This window comes from Hemitrygon akajei, chromosome 13 (assembly GCF_048418815.1).
Source record: "Hemitrygon akajei chromosome 13, sHemAka1.3, whole genome shotgun sequence".
Lineage (NCBI taxonomy): Eukaryota > Metazoa > Chordata > Chondrichthyes > Myliobatiformes > Dasyatidae > Hemitrygon > Hemitrygon akajei.
Genome location: NC_133136.1, coordinates 32,529,682 through 32,546,451, shown reverse-complemented (window position 1 = coordinate 32,546,451; position 16,770 = coordinate 32,529,682). Strand labels below are relative to the sequence as shown.

At 39.5% G+C, this 16,770-nt stretch overlaps 1 protein-coding gene across 5 annotated transcripts in view; it reads right to left on the bottom strand.

Annotated features, from left to right (window-relative positions):
- LOC140737748 (protein unc-13 homolog B-like) overlaps positions 1-16,770 on the bottom strand; it is a 464,929-nt gene that overhangs the window by 154,137 nt on the left and 294,022 nt on the right. For all 5 annotated transcript variants that reach the window (XM_073064362.1, XM_073064363.1, XM_073064365.1 and 2 more), the window contains one exon: positions 14,517-14,607. In XM_073064362.1, coding sequence (XP_072920463.1) covers positions 14,517-14,607 — 91 coding nt within the window. The remainder of the gene's footprint in view (positions 1-14,516; positions 14,608-16,770) is intronic.

Below are 16,770 nucleotides of genomic sequence, written 5' to 3'. Positions count from 1 at the left end.
ACCAGCTATCCATACTCCATAGAGTTAGAGATTCTAAATCCTAGAAGCTGCCACGGTTGGGAGCATCTAGTAACAATAAACAAAATGTTAATTAAGCAAAGTGAGCTGACTCACCTGCCTGCACTCGACTGGAGTATTTCAAGAACACGAGCAAGAGGTTGGCTCAGTTATAGTGTGGAAATTACTCAACCATCATGTGCCTTGTCAGGTCTAGCACAGAAACAGGTTTTCCATTGATTTCAATGGTGGTGACCAACTGCAAAGGATTGTTGCATCAGATTCATTTTTTTTTAAATCAACTTTGAATGTAGTTAAATGGTTCTGTGATTTTTTTAAATGTTTTGGACCTGTTTCAATTTTTATAGCTTCATTTTAGACAGAATTTCACTTATAGTCAGTGATCATTATCTCAGAGGGTCACGGATTTCTATACTTGCACAGTCCCAGACTGTCTAAAAGTCCAGTCCCAGCACACTTGTCTTCTGCATGAAGAGAGAGAGGATGTAGTTCATATTCCTACCTCATTTTGATAGGGACACTTTTTATTAAAACAAGATAATTGATCCTGTGGAAAAAGGTAAATGTAGAAAAGTGCTTCGCTTATGTATTAAAATCCAAAGAAAATAGGACTGGATTAACACAGAAATTTTAGCATTTTCTCCGTTCTCACATTCCAAAGACACGCTAGCATAAGCCTAATTGGTTTCTGCAAAGTACCTCTTATACAGGTAAACAGTACAGGGGAAGATTTGGGAATGTTCATGAATATGTGACAGAGAAATAAGTTGGAGAACAGAATGGCTTTGAGGACCAGCATAAACTCAATAGGCTAATGGCTTCATGCTGTGTTGTATGGAAATATGAAATAAGGTGAGATAAAATATGAAGGGATTTTAAATAAAAGGCCAGTGATAAAATACTATAAACAACTTCCAGGAATTGCTAAGAGTTAGCTGTGTTGATTTTTCATTCATTTTCTACCCTAATTAGAAACAAAAGTTGGTGGTGTAATTGTATAGAAGGTTGTTGCAGGTTACAATGATAGGACTGGGCTGACAAATGGCAGATGGAGTTCAATCTGGAAAGGTGTGAAGAAATACACTTTGGAAAGCTGAACTTAAAGACAGAATACAGGATTAATTGCAGGATCTTTAGCAGTGTGGAGGAACAGAGGGGTCATAGGGTCCTTAAGTTGTCATGCAGGTTGATAGGCTGGTTATGAAGGCATATGGTGTGCTGTCCTTCATTAATTGGGGGATTGAGTTCAAGAGCAAAGAGGTAATGTAGCTCTATAAAACTCTGGTTATACCACACCTGGAAAATTGTGTTCAGTTCCGGTCACCTCATTATAGGAAGAAAGTGGAAACTTTGAAGATGGTGTAGAGAAGTTTTGCCAGGAAGCTGACTGGATTGGAGAGCCTGTTTTATGAGGATAGGTTGAGCACAGCATGGTGGGCTGAAGGGCCTATAATGTGCTGCACTATTCAATGTTCTATGCTCTAATGCAGTGGTTCCCAACGTGGGGCGTATGCCCCACAGGGGGTAATTTGATTTTTATGGGGGGCAATTCGAGAATGAGTTATTAACAGTGAATTTTTTCTAGTAAGTTTGTGTGAGTATGAGTGTGTGTGCGAGTTAATACATATGTGTATATACAGTATGCATACATGAAAATACTTATAACCATATAACAATCACAGCACGGAAACAGGCCATTCCGGCCCTCCTAGTCCGTGCCGAACTCTTAATCTCACCTAGTCCCACCTACCCGCACTCAGCCCATAACCCTCCACTCCTTTCCTATCCATATACCTATCCAATTTTACCTTAAATGACACAACTGAACTGGCCTCTACTACTTCTACAGGAAGCTCATTCCACACAGCTATCACTCTCTGAGTAAAGAAATACCCCCTCGTGTTTCCCTTAAACTTTTGCCCCCTAACTCTCAAATCATGTCCTCAAATACTTGTGTGTATGTACATGTGTAATTGCGTATGAACTGTATATATAGTGTATCACCATCATTACAACCATCAAATGGCTTTCATAATTAAATTAATGAATTGACTGATGTAGGAAGGAACGAATGAACAAGTCCAAACGCGTAAGAAACTCGTACGAGGTCGCGCCAATGCTGCTTTTTGCAGTAGCTTTCGGTTCTTGGTGGTGTGAAGGTGTGTACATTGCGTCATCTCTTTTAAACGGTGTATCTGTCTTTGTATGCTGTAGAAACTAATCGGCATTGTTTTATTTTTTTATTATTATTATTTTAATATCACTTAATGTTCTTTTTTTTTTACAATTTCTTAGTAATTTCTTCCTCAGAACTTTAACAGTCCTTTGGTTCTTTTATTTTTCTCTTTCATGAATGCCATGTTCTTTGGAAGCTTGCTTAAACCAAGTTAATGGTCTTTTAGGCTTCCTCCAGGAGAATAGGAGTTCACTTTTTGAATTATAAGAATTATATATCACCACAGGGGGCATCAGGATTTTAGAGGTGATTAGGTGGGGCATGGCCAAAAAAAGGTTGGGAACCACTGCTCTAATGGAAGATTGTCCCCATTCTTGATAGTTCATGCTGAGAATCTCTTTGAATTCATGATTGCGCTTTGTAGGAATTACAATGCCAGTACAGTTAATATGCATCTTTACCGCAAGGTCAATATAGCATGTCTTCCACCAGATTGGATGAAAGTCTAAGTGGTTTAGGTACACATTTAACTGTTTTCTAATTAGCCTCCTGTTGATCCTTCAGGGATTCTACTGGGAAACAGAGCAACATACAGCTCAGATCTCACTCGCACATTAGGGGTATGTTGCAGCAGCCAATCCGACTTGCACATTTTTGGGACGGGGCAATAACCGGAATACCCAGTAGAAGCTTGGAAAATATGCAAACTCCGAAGTCAGGATTAAGCCTAGTTCTCTGCTGTTGTGGGACTTCCACTCCACCAGCTACACCATTGTGCTGTCCACTGCAGAGAGGCCCCAAAGGGAGATAAGAGTCACAAAATGAATTGGGAAGAACACAGCAGCTTTATTGTGGGGGGGGGGGGGGGAAGAAATCGAGGGCATTACTTTGTAGAAAAAAAGAGGTACAATATTTTTTAAATGGTGAAAGTCTGAATGGTATTGATTCTCAAAGAATCCTAGATGTCCTTGTACGAGAATCAATGTTAATATACCACCTTAGTAATGAATTATGAAGTCAAACAGTGTTTCAGCCTTTACTGTAAGGGGATTTGAATGCGAGTTGTCTAGTTCCAATTATAAAGAGCCCTGCTGAGACCACATCTGGAATCCTGTATACAGGTGTGATCTTGCAACCCAAGGATGTGATAAAGTGCAGCAAAAGTTTACCAGGCTGATTCCTGGGATGGCAGGTTTGTCCTACAAGGTCAGATCAAGTTGATTAGGCCTGTACTCTCCTGAGGGTAGAAGAACAAGCAGTCCCAACATTGGAATGTACGAAATTCTTGACAGGGATAATGAAAAGTTGATGTTTCTCCTCATTGTGGCATTTAGAAATAAGAGCCACAGACTTAAATTAAAGGTATGGTCATTCAAGACAGAGAAGAGATGTAATTATTTCAGTGATGGGGTTGTGGCTCCTCAAATTTTAGTCTTCAAGACAGCTAGGAGAGAGGCTCAGTTGCCGAGACACGGATTTCATTCATCCACATCTCTCTGTTCCTCTTCCACTCCCAACAGCCTTCCCAAGTTCTCTCTCTCTTTGTTCACATTCCTTATCCTCTTCCCCTCTCGCACCTGACTCCATATGCTCATCATTCCCCACCCCCTCCCCATCACCTATCAGTTGCTATTCCACCTGCCTCCACACTTCCGGATGAGGGATATATTTCCACTCCGTACACAACCCTTCACCATCTGTCCTAAGGGACTCAACCTAAATCATCAACACATCCCTTTTTCCTCCACAGATGCTGCTGCACCTGTGGTAGCGTGTTTTTGCTCCAAATTTCAAGATCTGGTGTCTCTTGTTTCGCTAGGAAAATGGCAAACAAGTCTTTAGATATAATCGCATTGAGGTAAAAAGTGTTGATGTGGGAACTGTACTGACGTAAAAGATCAATCATGTCTTACTGAACGGCAGAGCAGAAATGAGAAGCCAAATTACCCATTTCTCCTGCTATTTTTTCTGTTAATGCTTTAAGTAGCTGGCTGTTCTGATGTCCCCAATACAAGTGAAATGTCACTTCACTTCAAGGAAGGTGAAAACAAAGGTTTTGTGAACTGGTACAGCAAACCCTCTACCCATGTGACACTGTTGGCTCTGAGTGGACCTACTCTGGCTATTGAGGCCAATCTGGAGGCAGTTATCACTTAAAGTCTGAAAGAACTTGTGCTGCATTCTTTTATTTAAAGTTGATTACATCCCTTTAAAATAATAAATTAAAGGAAACAACTAAAATTCTACATGATTTGATTAAAAAAACATGATGGTGAACCTAGTGGAGCTACTGCCTCACTGCTCTAACAACTCCGGTTCAAAGCTGACCTCCAATGCCATATATGTGAGTTTTGCACATTCTTCTTGTGACAATGGGAGTTTCTTTTTGGATGCTCCAGTTTCTTCTCTAATCCCAACGGCTGGCAGGTTAACTGGCCAATGTAAATTGCCCAAGTACACAGGTCAGTGGTAGAATCTCAAAGGTGGGGAGAGGGTTCAGATTGGAACTTGGGGAGAATTGACTAAATAGAATTTCCCCATGGGGATGAATAAAGTATCTATCTATCTATCTAAAGGAAAAATTAGGGAGGGGGTTGGGACTGCTGCAAATTGGCATGGATTTAATAATCTGAAATAACCTCCTAAACCAATTTAATTAGCTGGCCAAATTAATTGCTTTTCTACAGGTATTTTGCCTTGCTAAACTGGAATTTGAAATATTACCTACATCTGAAAGTAATGTGTCTTCTCAATTGTAATGAACTTTTGGTGAATATAAAATTGTATTAATTTCCCTTTATTCTTCACACTGTGATTTTTCAGGTTAATTGCTGGCTACCCTTATTGATCTCTGGGAATAAAAGTGCGGATCTTCAACCCTGATGACAACGTAAATCATGGCATGTACACATTTTGCTTGGGAAGTCCCAACATTGGTATTGACCTAAATCACCAGTTTCATCTTTCACTCTGCCATTGCTGCCAGCTGTGGTTATGCCTGTGCCTCATGGAGTCCAATGGGGCTGCACTAACAACTGCAGGCTTCTCAGCTCTGAAATTGGCAAAATAATCCAAAGTCGCTCAACAGGATAGATTTGAGCTATTTTCTCTCTTTCCTCCACCACCATTCCTTCAAACTTGGAAATTTTCCAGCTGTTGACTCCATTCTATCTCAACTTGAAATGCCTGATCATGTGATGAACATTGTCAACTCTTGAGTTAAATGTGATCAAAGCACTACAGTTTATCTGAAAGCACTGACTCTGCTAGACAAAAATGAAACTCAAAGGGCAAATACAATTAAGCTGTCAAAGCTGTCCAGTTTCAAGAAGAGAAATAAACAGAAGTTGTACAATAGAATTCTGTATAATTGGTTCTCTTCCATCTATATCAATTTAGCTAAGTTGCTTAAAAATATAATTATAACATACAATGAACTACTTAAACAATAGGCTTATTTTGTTATAACTGCAGGGTTGCAAATTCTAATAGGTCAGGGGTTTGGCATATAGAAGCAAAACCTCAAATTAAAAAGCAACTGCTACCATAGAAGTCCATGCATTTCATCAACAGGCAGAAATATTTCAAAAAATGGAACAACAACAATCCGATCATTATCTGCGAAAGTTATGGTTATACTACAATGTAAAAATAAGGGGAAACAAGCATTGGGAAAACAAATCTATTTTCACTGTAATACAGTATAACATTAAATGAACTCTTGATCATTCATAAAAGAATTCAGCAAAAGCATAAAATGGTGGAATATGACAACAAAATATCTTCCAGTCATTTACAAGAGTAGTTCCAGTGATAAAGGAATTCAGTTATGAGCTATCAAGACATTTTTGAATATTTTACTTGAAGCAGAGAGTTGAGAGCAGAATAGGTAGTGATGTACAAAATCTTGTTAAATGTGAAAATGTTTAAATTAACAGAGATCAGGGATGCAAAAAACACAGGTTCTGTATTTTGAAGAAAAGCATTTTTAATGAATGATGATTTATGATGTAGAATGCATTGTCTAAAAAGTGATGAATGTAGAATTATGGCTTTCAAAAGGGAAGTAAAACAAAAAGACAATACTGCAGTACAATAGAAAAAAAGTAGGGGAATAGAATTGACTGCATTACTCCACAAAGAACTACCATCAACTCAACTGGCTCCCTTCTGTACTCTAAAGTAACGCTCTTAAGTGATTAATGCAACAGTGGCAAAGAAAGATGGAAAAATAAGTGGAAATATCAGTGATAAACTACTCTGCAGTTTATAAACGTAAATAAACTACTCTGAGAAAACTGCTCTTCAGAACCTGAGATTTTCTTTGTCCCACCATTGGTGGCTGTATGTTCTGCAGTCTCGACTCCATGTTGTGGAATACCTTCCCTATTCCACCGGTTTTGCCACCTTAAAAGCCATCTCGTTGACTAAGCCATTAGCCATCGTTCACAATATCTTCTGTTAGTTTGGCATTGATGAGAGAGCAAAGGGCAGCTAGGTAGATGGTGATGAGTGGGGAGCAGAAACATTGCACTTCTGGTCTTCCCAGCATATAAGTAGTGCTGTAAAAGCAGTTAGCTCATAGATTCAGCTCTTTTCGTCTGCATTCAGATGCAAATTTCTAGTGGCTAAGATATAATTGCTTAAAAATCCTAATGTTTGAAAAGATCATAAAAGTGATGGTGCAATGTCTGAATACTGTAGGTTACTGTCCTGCTGTATTAGAATTTGCTTCCAATTAATGCACGAAGCCTCTGTTACAGTTTTACAGATGGAAGTGGAAATGGGGTTGGGAAATAGGTTCATGGGCTGATTCACTGGACAAGGTAAAAATTGGTCTGGCACCAATGGGATAGGGGCATAAATCTTGCCGGCCTTTGATAGTTGTTGAGAGTTGAACCCTAATTTGGAGTTGAGAGCAGTGGAGAAGCTAGCAATGACTTTTTGGGTGTTTTCGTGAAGGAAATCAGGGAAGCCACAATTAAAAAGAGATCAGAGATAAAGGATATGTGTGACCACAAAGGACAGAGGTTGCAGAAGTGCACAGCGCATAGATCCTAATGTTAGAGGAACAGAGCTAATTTTGCCATTCACCAAAAGGCTCATAATGATAGCGCTCTCCAAGAAGCACTGTCAGGTAAATGATGGATCATGTGCATCTCTGATGTGAAAATAGCACTAAGGTGGATTTACAAGAGATTTTGTAAGTTGCAAGACAAGTGGAAGAGGGAAAACATTCTACAACATGGGGGCACTCAAATAAGGATGTGCTCAGTTAAATTTTGAAATTGATGCCATTCAACTGAGAAATAATGCCAAACATAATTTGGATGTTGAAATTATTCAGATAGGTAATGCTGAAAAGATATTTTATGACCTAATTTTAAAAATCAATGGTTAAAACAATTAAGAAACCCTCACTATGAGTTAAATGACACATGCTTTCTGAGTGAATCAATCACCTACATTACCCTATTTCATATTCACAATTCTGATATGATCACATGTAAACTGTTTTGAGAATTAAAATTCACTCATTTACGTATTTTACAGAAAATTTGCTTTAATCTATATCTGTTTAACAAATAATATCTTTAAGTTTTCTACTGTTTGTACTGAAATAGTTTTTGTAATTTTTTTTAAAAATCGGTAGTAAAGGTCAAAATGTCATAAGAAAGACAATTCTTTTTCCAAATCTCCTCAAAATGCATCATATTTGCTTCATTGTGATTCGTATTTAAACATATATATAAATTCCACTATTAGGTTATTTTCCCAATGGTCTCATTAAAACTATTTTTTCTAATACTCTATTGTCCACAGTAAAGTATTTAGGATTATTTTTTTCAGAATTTGCCCCTTGATCTAAAGACTGATCAAGTTAATCTGGAGATTATTATCTACGATTAGATATTTAGATAATCATATCTATGATTAGATATGGCCCTTGTGGCTAAAGGGATCGGGGGTATGGAGAGAAAGCAGGTACAGGGTTTTGAGTTGGATGATCAGCCATGATCATACTAAATGGTGGTGCAAGCTCGAAGGGCCGAATGGCCTACTCCTGCACCTATTTTCTATGTTTCTATGGTAAAAGACTTGAAGTTGAGCATGATCAAACTTGAAACATTTCACTGACTTGAATTAACACAATTTTATGAATGGGAAATTAGGTTTGGCAAGTCTGCCAAAGCTTTGAGAGTATAATTATAAAGACTCAATAAGGAGAAACCAGTAAATGTAAATTATTAGCATTATTTGAAGACATTCAAAAAGGTACAACTCAATGGGTTGCTACACAACATTAGCTTCATGGGCTTAGAATAAAGCATAAATTGAAAATTATTTAATAGAAACATGAGAAAATAGAAAGAGGAATTGTGAGCCACTTGACCCCTGAAGACTACCCCAGATCTCATCCTCTTTTTGTGCCAGTTATGAACTGGACAGAAAATATCCAACAGGAATCAACAGATGGATGAGAGTATTTAGGATTGGTAGACTGTTTGCAATCTACATCAATCTGCTAAATGAGGCAGTGTTCGATACATAGAAGTTTATTAACAAAACAAAGTCAGGCAACAAAGGAAGCTGTGGAAATACCAAGAAGACATAAAACTTCAGAAACTAATCAACAAATATCTGGTAGCTGGGATGCACCTTTAAATAAGAAGGCAACTATTAAAGGAGAGAGAACACACAATACACTGCAGATGCTGGAATCTGGAACAAATAAAAAAAAGGAACTTAGCATATTAAGCAGCCTCTGAGGTGACAAGCTGATGGTCAACTTTTTAAGTTGAGATCCTGAATCAAGGCTGATGGTCTGGAGAAAAAATAGCCACTGAGACAGTCATTTAGTGGGCTGTAAATCCTTGAAATTTTATATTTTCTATCCCAGAAATCAATATATGCTTAAAGATTCCCTGTATTCAAAACTGAGATCAACATTCTTGGATAACGGGAAGCAAATGAACTTGGGTTAGGAGGAAGGTTAATTTTGATGGCATCAGACAGGAAATCACAAATGTAGATTGGGAAAGGCTGTTCACAGTTAAAGAGAGTGTCTTTAAAGATATCTGATAAGTGGGAGGCTCTTTGATGGAGAACTGATGCAGCAGTTCAACCATATCACTGAATAAAACAGATGGCTCAATCAGCCAGATAATAACCACTCCAGCTCCTTGTTTCATACTCATAAAATCTAGCTCTGTGTATAGAGTAACAGGGTCATTACAGCCACAAAACAGGCCCTTTGGCCATCTAGTCCATGCTGAACTATTCATCTGCTTTGGCCCATCGACCTGCACCCGGACCAGAGCGCTCAATATTCAACTCAACCTATGTACCTATTCAAATTTCTCTTAGAAATTGACCTCACATCCACCACTTGTGCTGGCAGCTTGTTCCACACTCTCACCCCTCTTTCAGTGAAGTGTTCCCCTTTCATCCTGAACCTATAACCTCAAGTTGTAGTCTCACCCAACTTCAGTGGAAAAAGACTGCTTGTATTTATCCTACGTATGGTCCTCATAATTGTGTATACCTCTATAAAATCTTCTCTTTTAGGGAATAAAGTTCTAACCTATTCAACCTTTCCCTAATACTCAGGTCCACAGATCCTGACCACATTCTTGTTGATTTTCTCTGCACATTTTTGATATTATTTACATTTTGCCTATAGGTAAGTGACTAAAGTGGATACAAAACTCCAAATTAGGCCTCACCAATGTCTTAAACAATTTCAAAACAACATCCCAACTCTTGTACTCAGTATACTGATTTATGAAGACCAATGCCGCAAAAGCTTTCTTTATGATGCTATCTACCTATGACGCCAATTTCAAGGAATTATGGATCAGTATTCCCAGATCCCTCTGTTCTACCATAGCCAAATGTGCCCTACCATTCACCGTGTAAGGTCTGGTTGGTCCTCCCAAAGTGCAACACCTCACACTTCTCTGCACTAAATTGCATCTGTCATATTTCAGCCCTTTGTTCCAGCTGGTCCAGATCCTGCTGCAAGCTTTGTCTTCATTGCTGTCTACTACATATTGGTGTCATCTGCAAATCTGTTGATCCAGCTTACTGCACTATCATCCAGATCATTGATATAGATGACAAACATCAACAGACCGAGAACTAATCCTTGCGGCATACCACAAGTCACAGGCCTCTAGTCAGAGAGGCAACCATCTAGTATCACTCTCCAGTTTCTTTGCAAAGCCAATGTCTAATCTAATTTACTACCTCATTTTGAATGCCAAGTGACTGAACTTTCTTGACCAACCTCCCATGTTAAAAACCATGTTAAAGGCCTTGCTAAAGTCTACATAGACAATATCCACTGTCTTTCTCTCATCAACTTTCCGATTAACTTACTCAAAATATACTCTGGTTGGTTAGACACAACTTACCACACACAAAGCCAAGTTGGCTATCCCTAATCAGTCCCAGTTTATCCAAATACTTGTATATACAGTCCCTTAGAATAACCTTCCCACTACTGATGTCAGGTTCACTAGCCTATAGTTTCCTGGCTTATTCTTAGAGCCTTTCTTAAACAACGGAATAACATGAGCTATCCTCCAATCCTCCATTGGCTCACCCGTGGCTTAGGATTGTTATGCCTGCAGCCCCCTCCTTTGTGAGAATCACAAGATCACTATTGGGTTGGGTCAGGGGACCCAGGAAATGAGAGAGAGACGTGCAGAATGCCTCGTTCCCCGGCGATGTAAAGCCACGGGACATGGCCATTGTCTCTTGGAGACACATTTGTGGATTGAGATGCTATGCTACGTGAACGCCCTCAGGCAAAAGTGGGCTGGGTGAGAAAGAGATTGCATCACCCCAACCTGATTGACATCTACAACCCTGCAAGTCAGGATAAAAGAGGGTCTGTAGGAACAGCCCCTCAGACGCACCAGAAGGAACGCTAGCGATCCAGTAATAGCGGGAAGCCATTTGAAGGAGGCCACGTGCATTCAGTTCCGTTGCTTGGGACTGGTGGCTGGAACCACGGAAAACGGCTTTTAGCTAGCAACGAGGAAATCAACTCCCCCGACTCAAAGGACTGGCATCATAAAAGACCTGGGCAAGTTTAAAACCATCTCTCTCTTAAACCCAAAGAGCTGCAGCTTGAAGGAACTAACAGTGACTGTTGTATTTCCATCGGACAATACATTATCCCCTAGACAACGATAGAGCTATTTCTTATTGATTATTATTATACCCGCGCTTTTAGAGTTAGTATTGACGAAGTATATTATCTGTATGTTTGCATTAATATTATTTTGTGTCTTTTTATCAATAAATACTGTTAAAAAATAGTACCATCAGACTTCAATGGACCTCTCTATCTTTGCTGGTAAGTGACCCAGTTACGGGGTACGTAACAGGATATTTTAAATATCTCTGCTAGGGCCCCTGCAATTTCTGCACTAGCTTCCCAGAGGGTCTGATAGAACACATTACCAGGCCCTGGGGACTTATCCACCTTAATTTGCCTCAAGAGTGCAAACACTCTGTAATATTCCTCAGTAATCTTTATAAAGCCCATGACCTCGCTGCTGCATTGCCTCACATCTATATACTCTGTGTCTGTCTCCTGAGTAAATACAGACATTTAACATCTCCCTCATCTCTTTCAGCTCCAGACATAAATTACCATTCTGATTTTCCATAGGACCAATTTGTGCCTTGTTATCCCTTTACTCTTAATATACCTGCAGAAGCCCTTAGGATTCTCCCTCAACTTGTCTGCTAGAGGAACGTTAAGTCTTCTTTTAGCCCTCCTGATTTCCTTCTTAAGTGTCCTCTTTCATTTCTTATACACCTTGACTACCTCATTTGTTCCTACCTGCCTATACCTACTATGCACCTCCTTTTTCATCTTAACCAGGGCATCAATATCTCTCGAAAACCAAGGTGCCCTGAACTCGCTACCCTGGCCTTTTATCTGACAAGAACATACAAACTCTGTATTCTCACTTGAAGGTCTCCCACTTAGCGAGTATACCTTGCCAGAAAACAACCTGGCCCAGTCCATACTTACCTGATCTTTTCTGATACCATCAAAATTGGCCTTTCTCCAATTTAGAATCTCAACCTAAGAACCAGCCCATTCCTTCTCCGTAATTACCTGGAAACTAATGGCAATATGACCACTAGATGCAGAGTGTTCCCCTACTCAAACTTCTCTCACCTGCCCTGTCTTGTTCCCTAATAGGAGATCAGGTATCACACTCTTTCTAGTTGGGACTTCCATGTACTGATTAGTGAAACTTTCCTGAGCACATTTGACAAACTCTATCCCACCCGGCCCTCTTACAATATGGGAATCCAAGTCAATATGTGAAAAATTAAATCACCTACTATCATAATCTTATGTTTCTTGCAAAAGTTTGCAATCTCTCTACAAATTGGTCCCTCATAAATCCTGCAGACTGTTGGGTAGTCTTTAATACAATCCCATTAATGTGGTCATAACTTCCTTATTGTCAGCTCTACCCAAAAAGCCTCACTAGATGAACTCTCCAGTCTGTCCTGACAGAGCATTGGCATAACATTTACCCTGACTAGTAATGCCACCCCTCCCACTTTAATCTCTCTGCTCTATCATGTATAAAACAAACAGGACCCCAGAACATTGAACTACCAGTCCTGACCCTCATGCAACCAAGTTTCATTCATGGCTACAATATCATAATTTCACACGCTGATCCATGCCCTAAGCATATGTGCCTTTCCTACAATATTCTTTGCATTGAATTATATACACAGCTAGAAAATTAGTCCCACTATGGTCAACTTTTTATAGAAGGCAATTCTCCACAACCACTCCACTATCTGTTCTGGCATTCTGGTTCTCTAGAATTAGTTCTGCAACTTTAGTTTAAACCCCATCCCACCCACCCATGCAGCACGAGTAAACCTTCCTGCTAGGGTATTAGTCCCCCTCTTTTCAGGTGCAAATCATCCCTTCTGTACAAGTCCCATCTTCCCTGGAAGAGAGCCCTTTCACCTGCATAATCTTCTTAGCCACGTGTAAGATCTTCCTATTTCCGGCCTCACTAGCACATGGCACAGGTAGCAATCCTGAGATCACAACCCAGGAGATCTTGTCCTTTAATTTAGCACCTAACTCCTTGAACTCACTTTGCAGAACCTTGTCACCCTTTCTACCCATGTCATTGGTACCAAAATGGACCACAACATTTAGCTGCTCACCTTCCCACTTAAGAATACTGAGGACTCAATCCAAAGTGTCCCTGACCCCAGAATCTGGAGGGCAACAAACCACTGGAGGATCTCATTCTCATCCACAAAACCTTCTTTCTGTTCCCTTAACCAATGAATCACGTATCACCACAGTTCACCTCTTCTCCACCTCCCTTCCGATCTGAGCCACAGAGCTAAACTCAGTGCCAGAGGCCTAACTGCTGTGACCTTCCTTTGCTAGGGGTTCATTTCCACCGCCCCCCCCCCCACAGCAGTATCCAAAGCAATAGACCTACTTTTGAGGGGAATGGCCAAAGGGTTACTCTGCACTGGCTACCTATCCCCTTTCCTCCTCCTGACAGTCAGCTAGTTACCTGTGCCCTGCACACTGGGTGCAACTACCACCCTGAATGTCCTGTCAATCAACCCTCAGCCTCCCAAATAATCCAGAATTCTTCCAATTCCAGTTCCACCTTCTTAATATGGTCTGTTAGAAGCTGCAGCTGAACGCATTTCTTGCAGGTGCAGTTGTCAGGGACACTGGAGGTCCCTCTGCCTTCCCACATCCTGTAAGAGGAACATTCCACTATCCTAGCAGACATCCCCATGGCTCTAAATGTGCAGTAAGAAAGTAAGATAAATAATGACAAAAAAAATCTGCCTATGACCTGTACTTCTCACAGAAGCCTCAATAAGCTACAGTCTCAATTTCCCGCTTTCACACTGGCTCACTCACAGAATGGCCACTCCACTTAAAACCAATTTATTTTTATTGGTCCTTGCCAAGTGCCTAATTATGTGCAATCTAATGTCTCTTTGGGAACTGTGACATGCAAAATATGTCAACTGCCCCCGCTCACTTCTCTTAAACTCTCTCTCTTCCTCTACGCAATCTGCTTTCTCCTCAGCACTGTGGCAAGCAAAATGTCACTATTTCATAATATGTAAGCACTCAACAGCATAGACCATCAATATCACGAAATGGAATTTGCAATAAGAAAGAATTAATGATAGTCTCCAATATGGAGCAAGAAATCAATTAAATATATAATTATGCATTTGGAAACAGGAACAGTTAGAAGAACCTAAACTTTCATCCTACCTCTTGGATTTGCATTCGGACTTTGTTAATGACTCGAATCCAGCGTGCTCGAGCAGGAGGAAATACAGGAATACTATCATCATCATTATAACTGGAAAACAAATTTATGAACCAATTGTGATGAACTATGCAAGCTCAGTAAATGAAATACAATAGATCATTACGTATAATGAAAAAGGCACTTGGTGATTACATTTATTTTCAAAATAGATTGATTACAGATTTATGATTCAAGGTTGTTTAATGACATTTCCAGCACACAAGGGTAAAGGAGAACAAAATAATTATTACTCCAGATCCGATGCGGTACAAGAAAACACAATAAGATAAAGAACACAATAATAATAAAAAAGCATTAAATATAAATACACATGATAGCTTATATACATAGACTGATGGTCCAGTAAGTGACACTAGACACAGGAGTGTCTGTACATAAGAGGACTCTGACAGAAAATGATAAAGTAGTGGTGGTTGGGGCATGGAGGACTGTATCAGTGGTTGGAGGTGTTGATCAGCTTAACTGCTGAGGGAAAGTAAACGGTCCTGATGGGAGTGGGACAAACTACTTGGGCAGGTTGGGTGAAATCTTTCATAATATTACTGGACCTTTTCCTGCACCTTTCTGTATATATGTCTTTGAAGAAGGGTAGAATGGTGCTGGTGATGTGCTGGGTAGTTCTGACTACCCTCTGTAGAAACTGGTTGGCAAATAATACTGGTGACTATTATTTTTGAAGCATAGTCAATATTGATTGGTAGTGACTTTTTTTTTTGCATATAGTCAGGTCCAAAAACAGCAGTAAGATCACTAGTCCATAAATGCATAGATGGACTTCTCTTAACAAGCCAGAGACCATCCATTCAAATGACTGTTGTTTTCTCTCCTTATTACCATCAACAAATTCTTCTGTGTGACTTACATCTTCAAAATTATCTCAACATAGAGGCCAACCTTTTGGTGCTTTGACCAAACATTAAAATGCTGAACATTCAAATTTTCCCTTCTTGGCCTCCATGTTAGACAGCATTCTAAATAGTTATTTATTTTTCAACCTATTCTATTCCTGAACCAACTGGGGAAAAACCCTGATCATTAAGTTTTAACAATACTGTGACCACTTTGACTACTTTGCCATGAAAAAACTTTGTATTTTCTGTTCTAACTGTGGTTTCGTGAGAAAAATATTTATATGTTTATATTTTTCTTGTGAATGCTGCTTGTTTAACACTATGTGCTTGTGATGCTGCTGGTAGTAAGTTTTACATAGTACTTGTGCATATGAAAATAGACTCAACATTGACTTTGATAATAATCTGGCCTCCATCATCCTTGGTAACAGAGAGTTCCAGACATTCAGTACTCTGAAGAATTTTTTGTACACCTCCCTTTTAACAACTGTTGAAAGCATGCTTCCTCTCTGAACTAATTTCCCAAAACAGACCAATCTGCCCTAATAGAACACTATTAAGGCTGCACTCTGCTCAAATGCTTGTTTATTTTGTCTGGAAATCTAATTACATAATGAAAAATAAATGAAACTGGAATATTAACAAATAAAATAAATGCTCGAAAACCTCTGCCAGTCAAGTAATATCTGTGGAAATAAGAAACCAGTCAACATTTCATAGAACATACAACACTACAGCACAGTACAGATCCTTTGGCCTATGAGGTTATGCCAACCTTTTAACCTACTCCAACATCAATATAACCCTTCCCTCCCAGATAGCTCTCATTTTTTTCTATCATCTATGTGCCTGAGTACCCCAATGTACCTGTCTCTACCACTACCCCCAGCAGAGCATTCCAAGTACTTACCATGATCTGCATAGAAAGCCAACCTGACATCTCTCTATAGTTTCCTCCAGCCACCTTAAAATTATGCCCTCTCATATCAGCCATTGCTGCCCTGGGAAAAATGCACTGGCTGTCCACTCTCAACATCTTTTACACCTCTATCAAATCAATTCTCATCCTCCTTCACTCCAAAAAGAAAAACACTAGCTCGCTCAACTTTTCCTCATATAACAGGCTTTCTAAATCAAGCAGAATCCTGGTAAATCTCCTCTGCAACCATTCTAAAGCTTCCTCAGCTCCCTATAAGGAAATGAACACAATACTCCAAGTGTAGTCGAAGCAGAGTTTTGTAGATCTGCCAAATTGCCTCGTGGCCCTTGAATTCAACCCTCTGAATAATGAATATGAACACACCATATTCCTTCTTATACACCCCAGGGTTCTGAAAGAGGT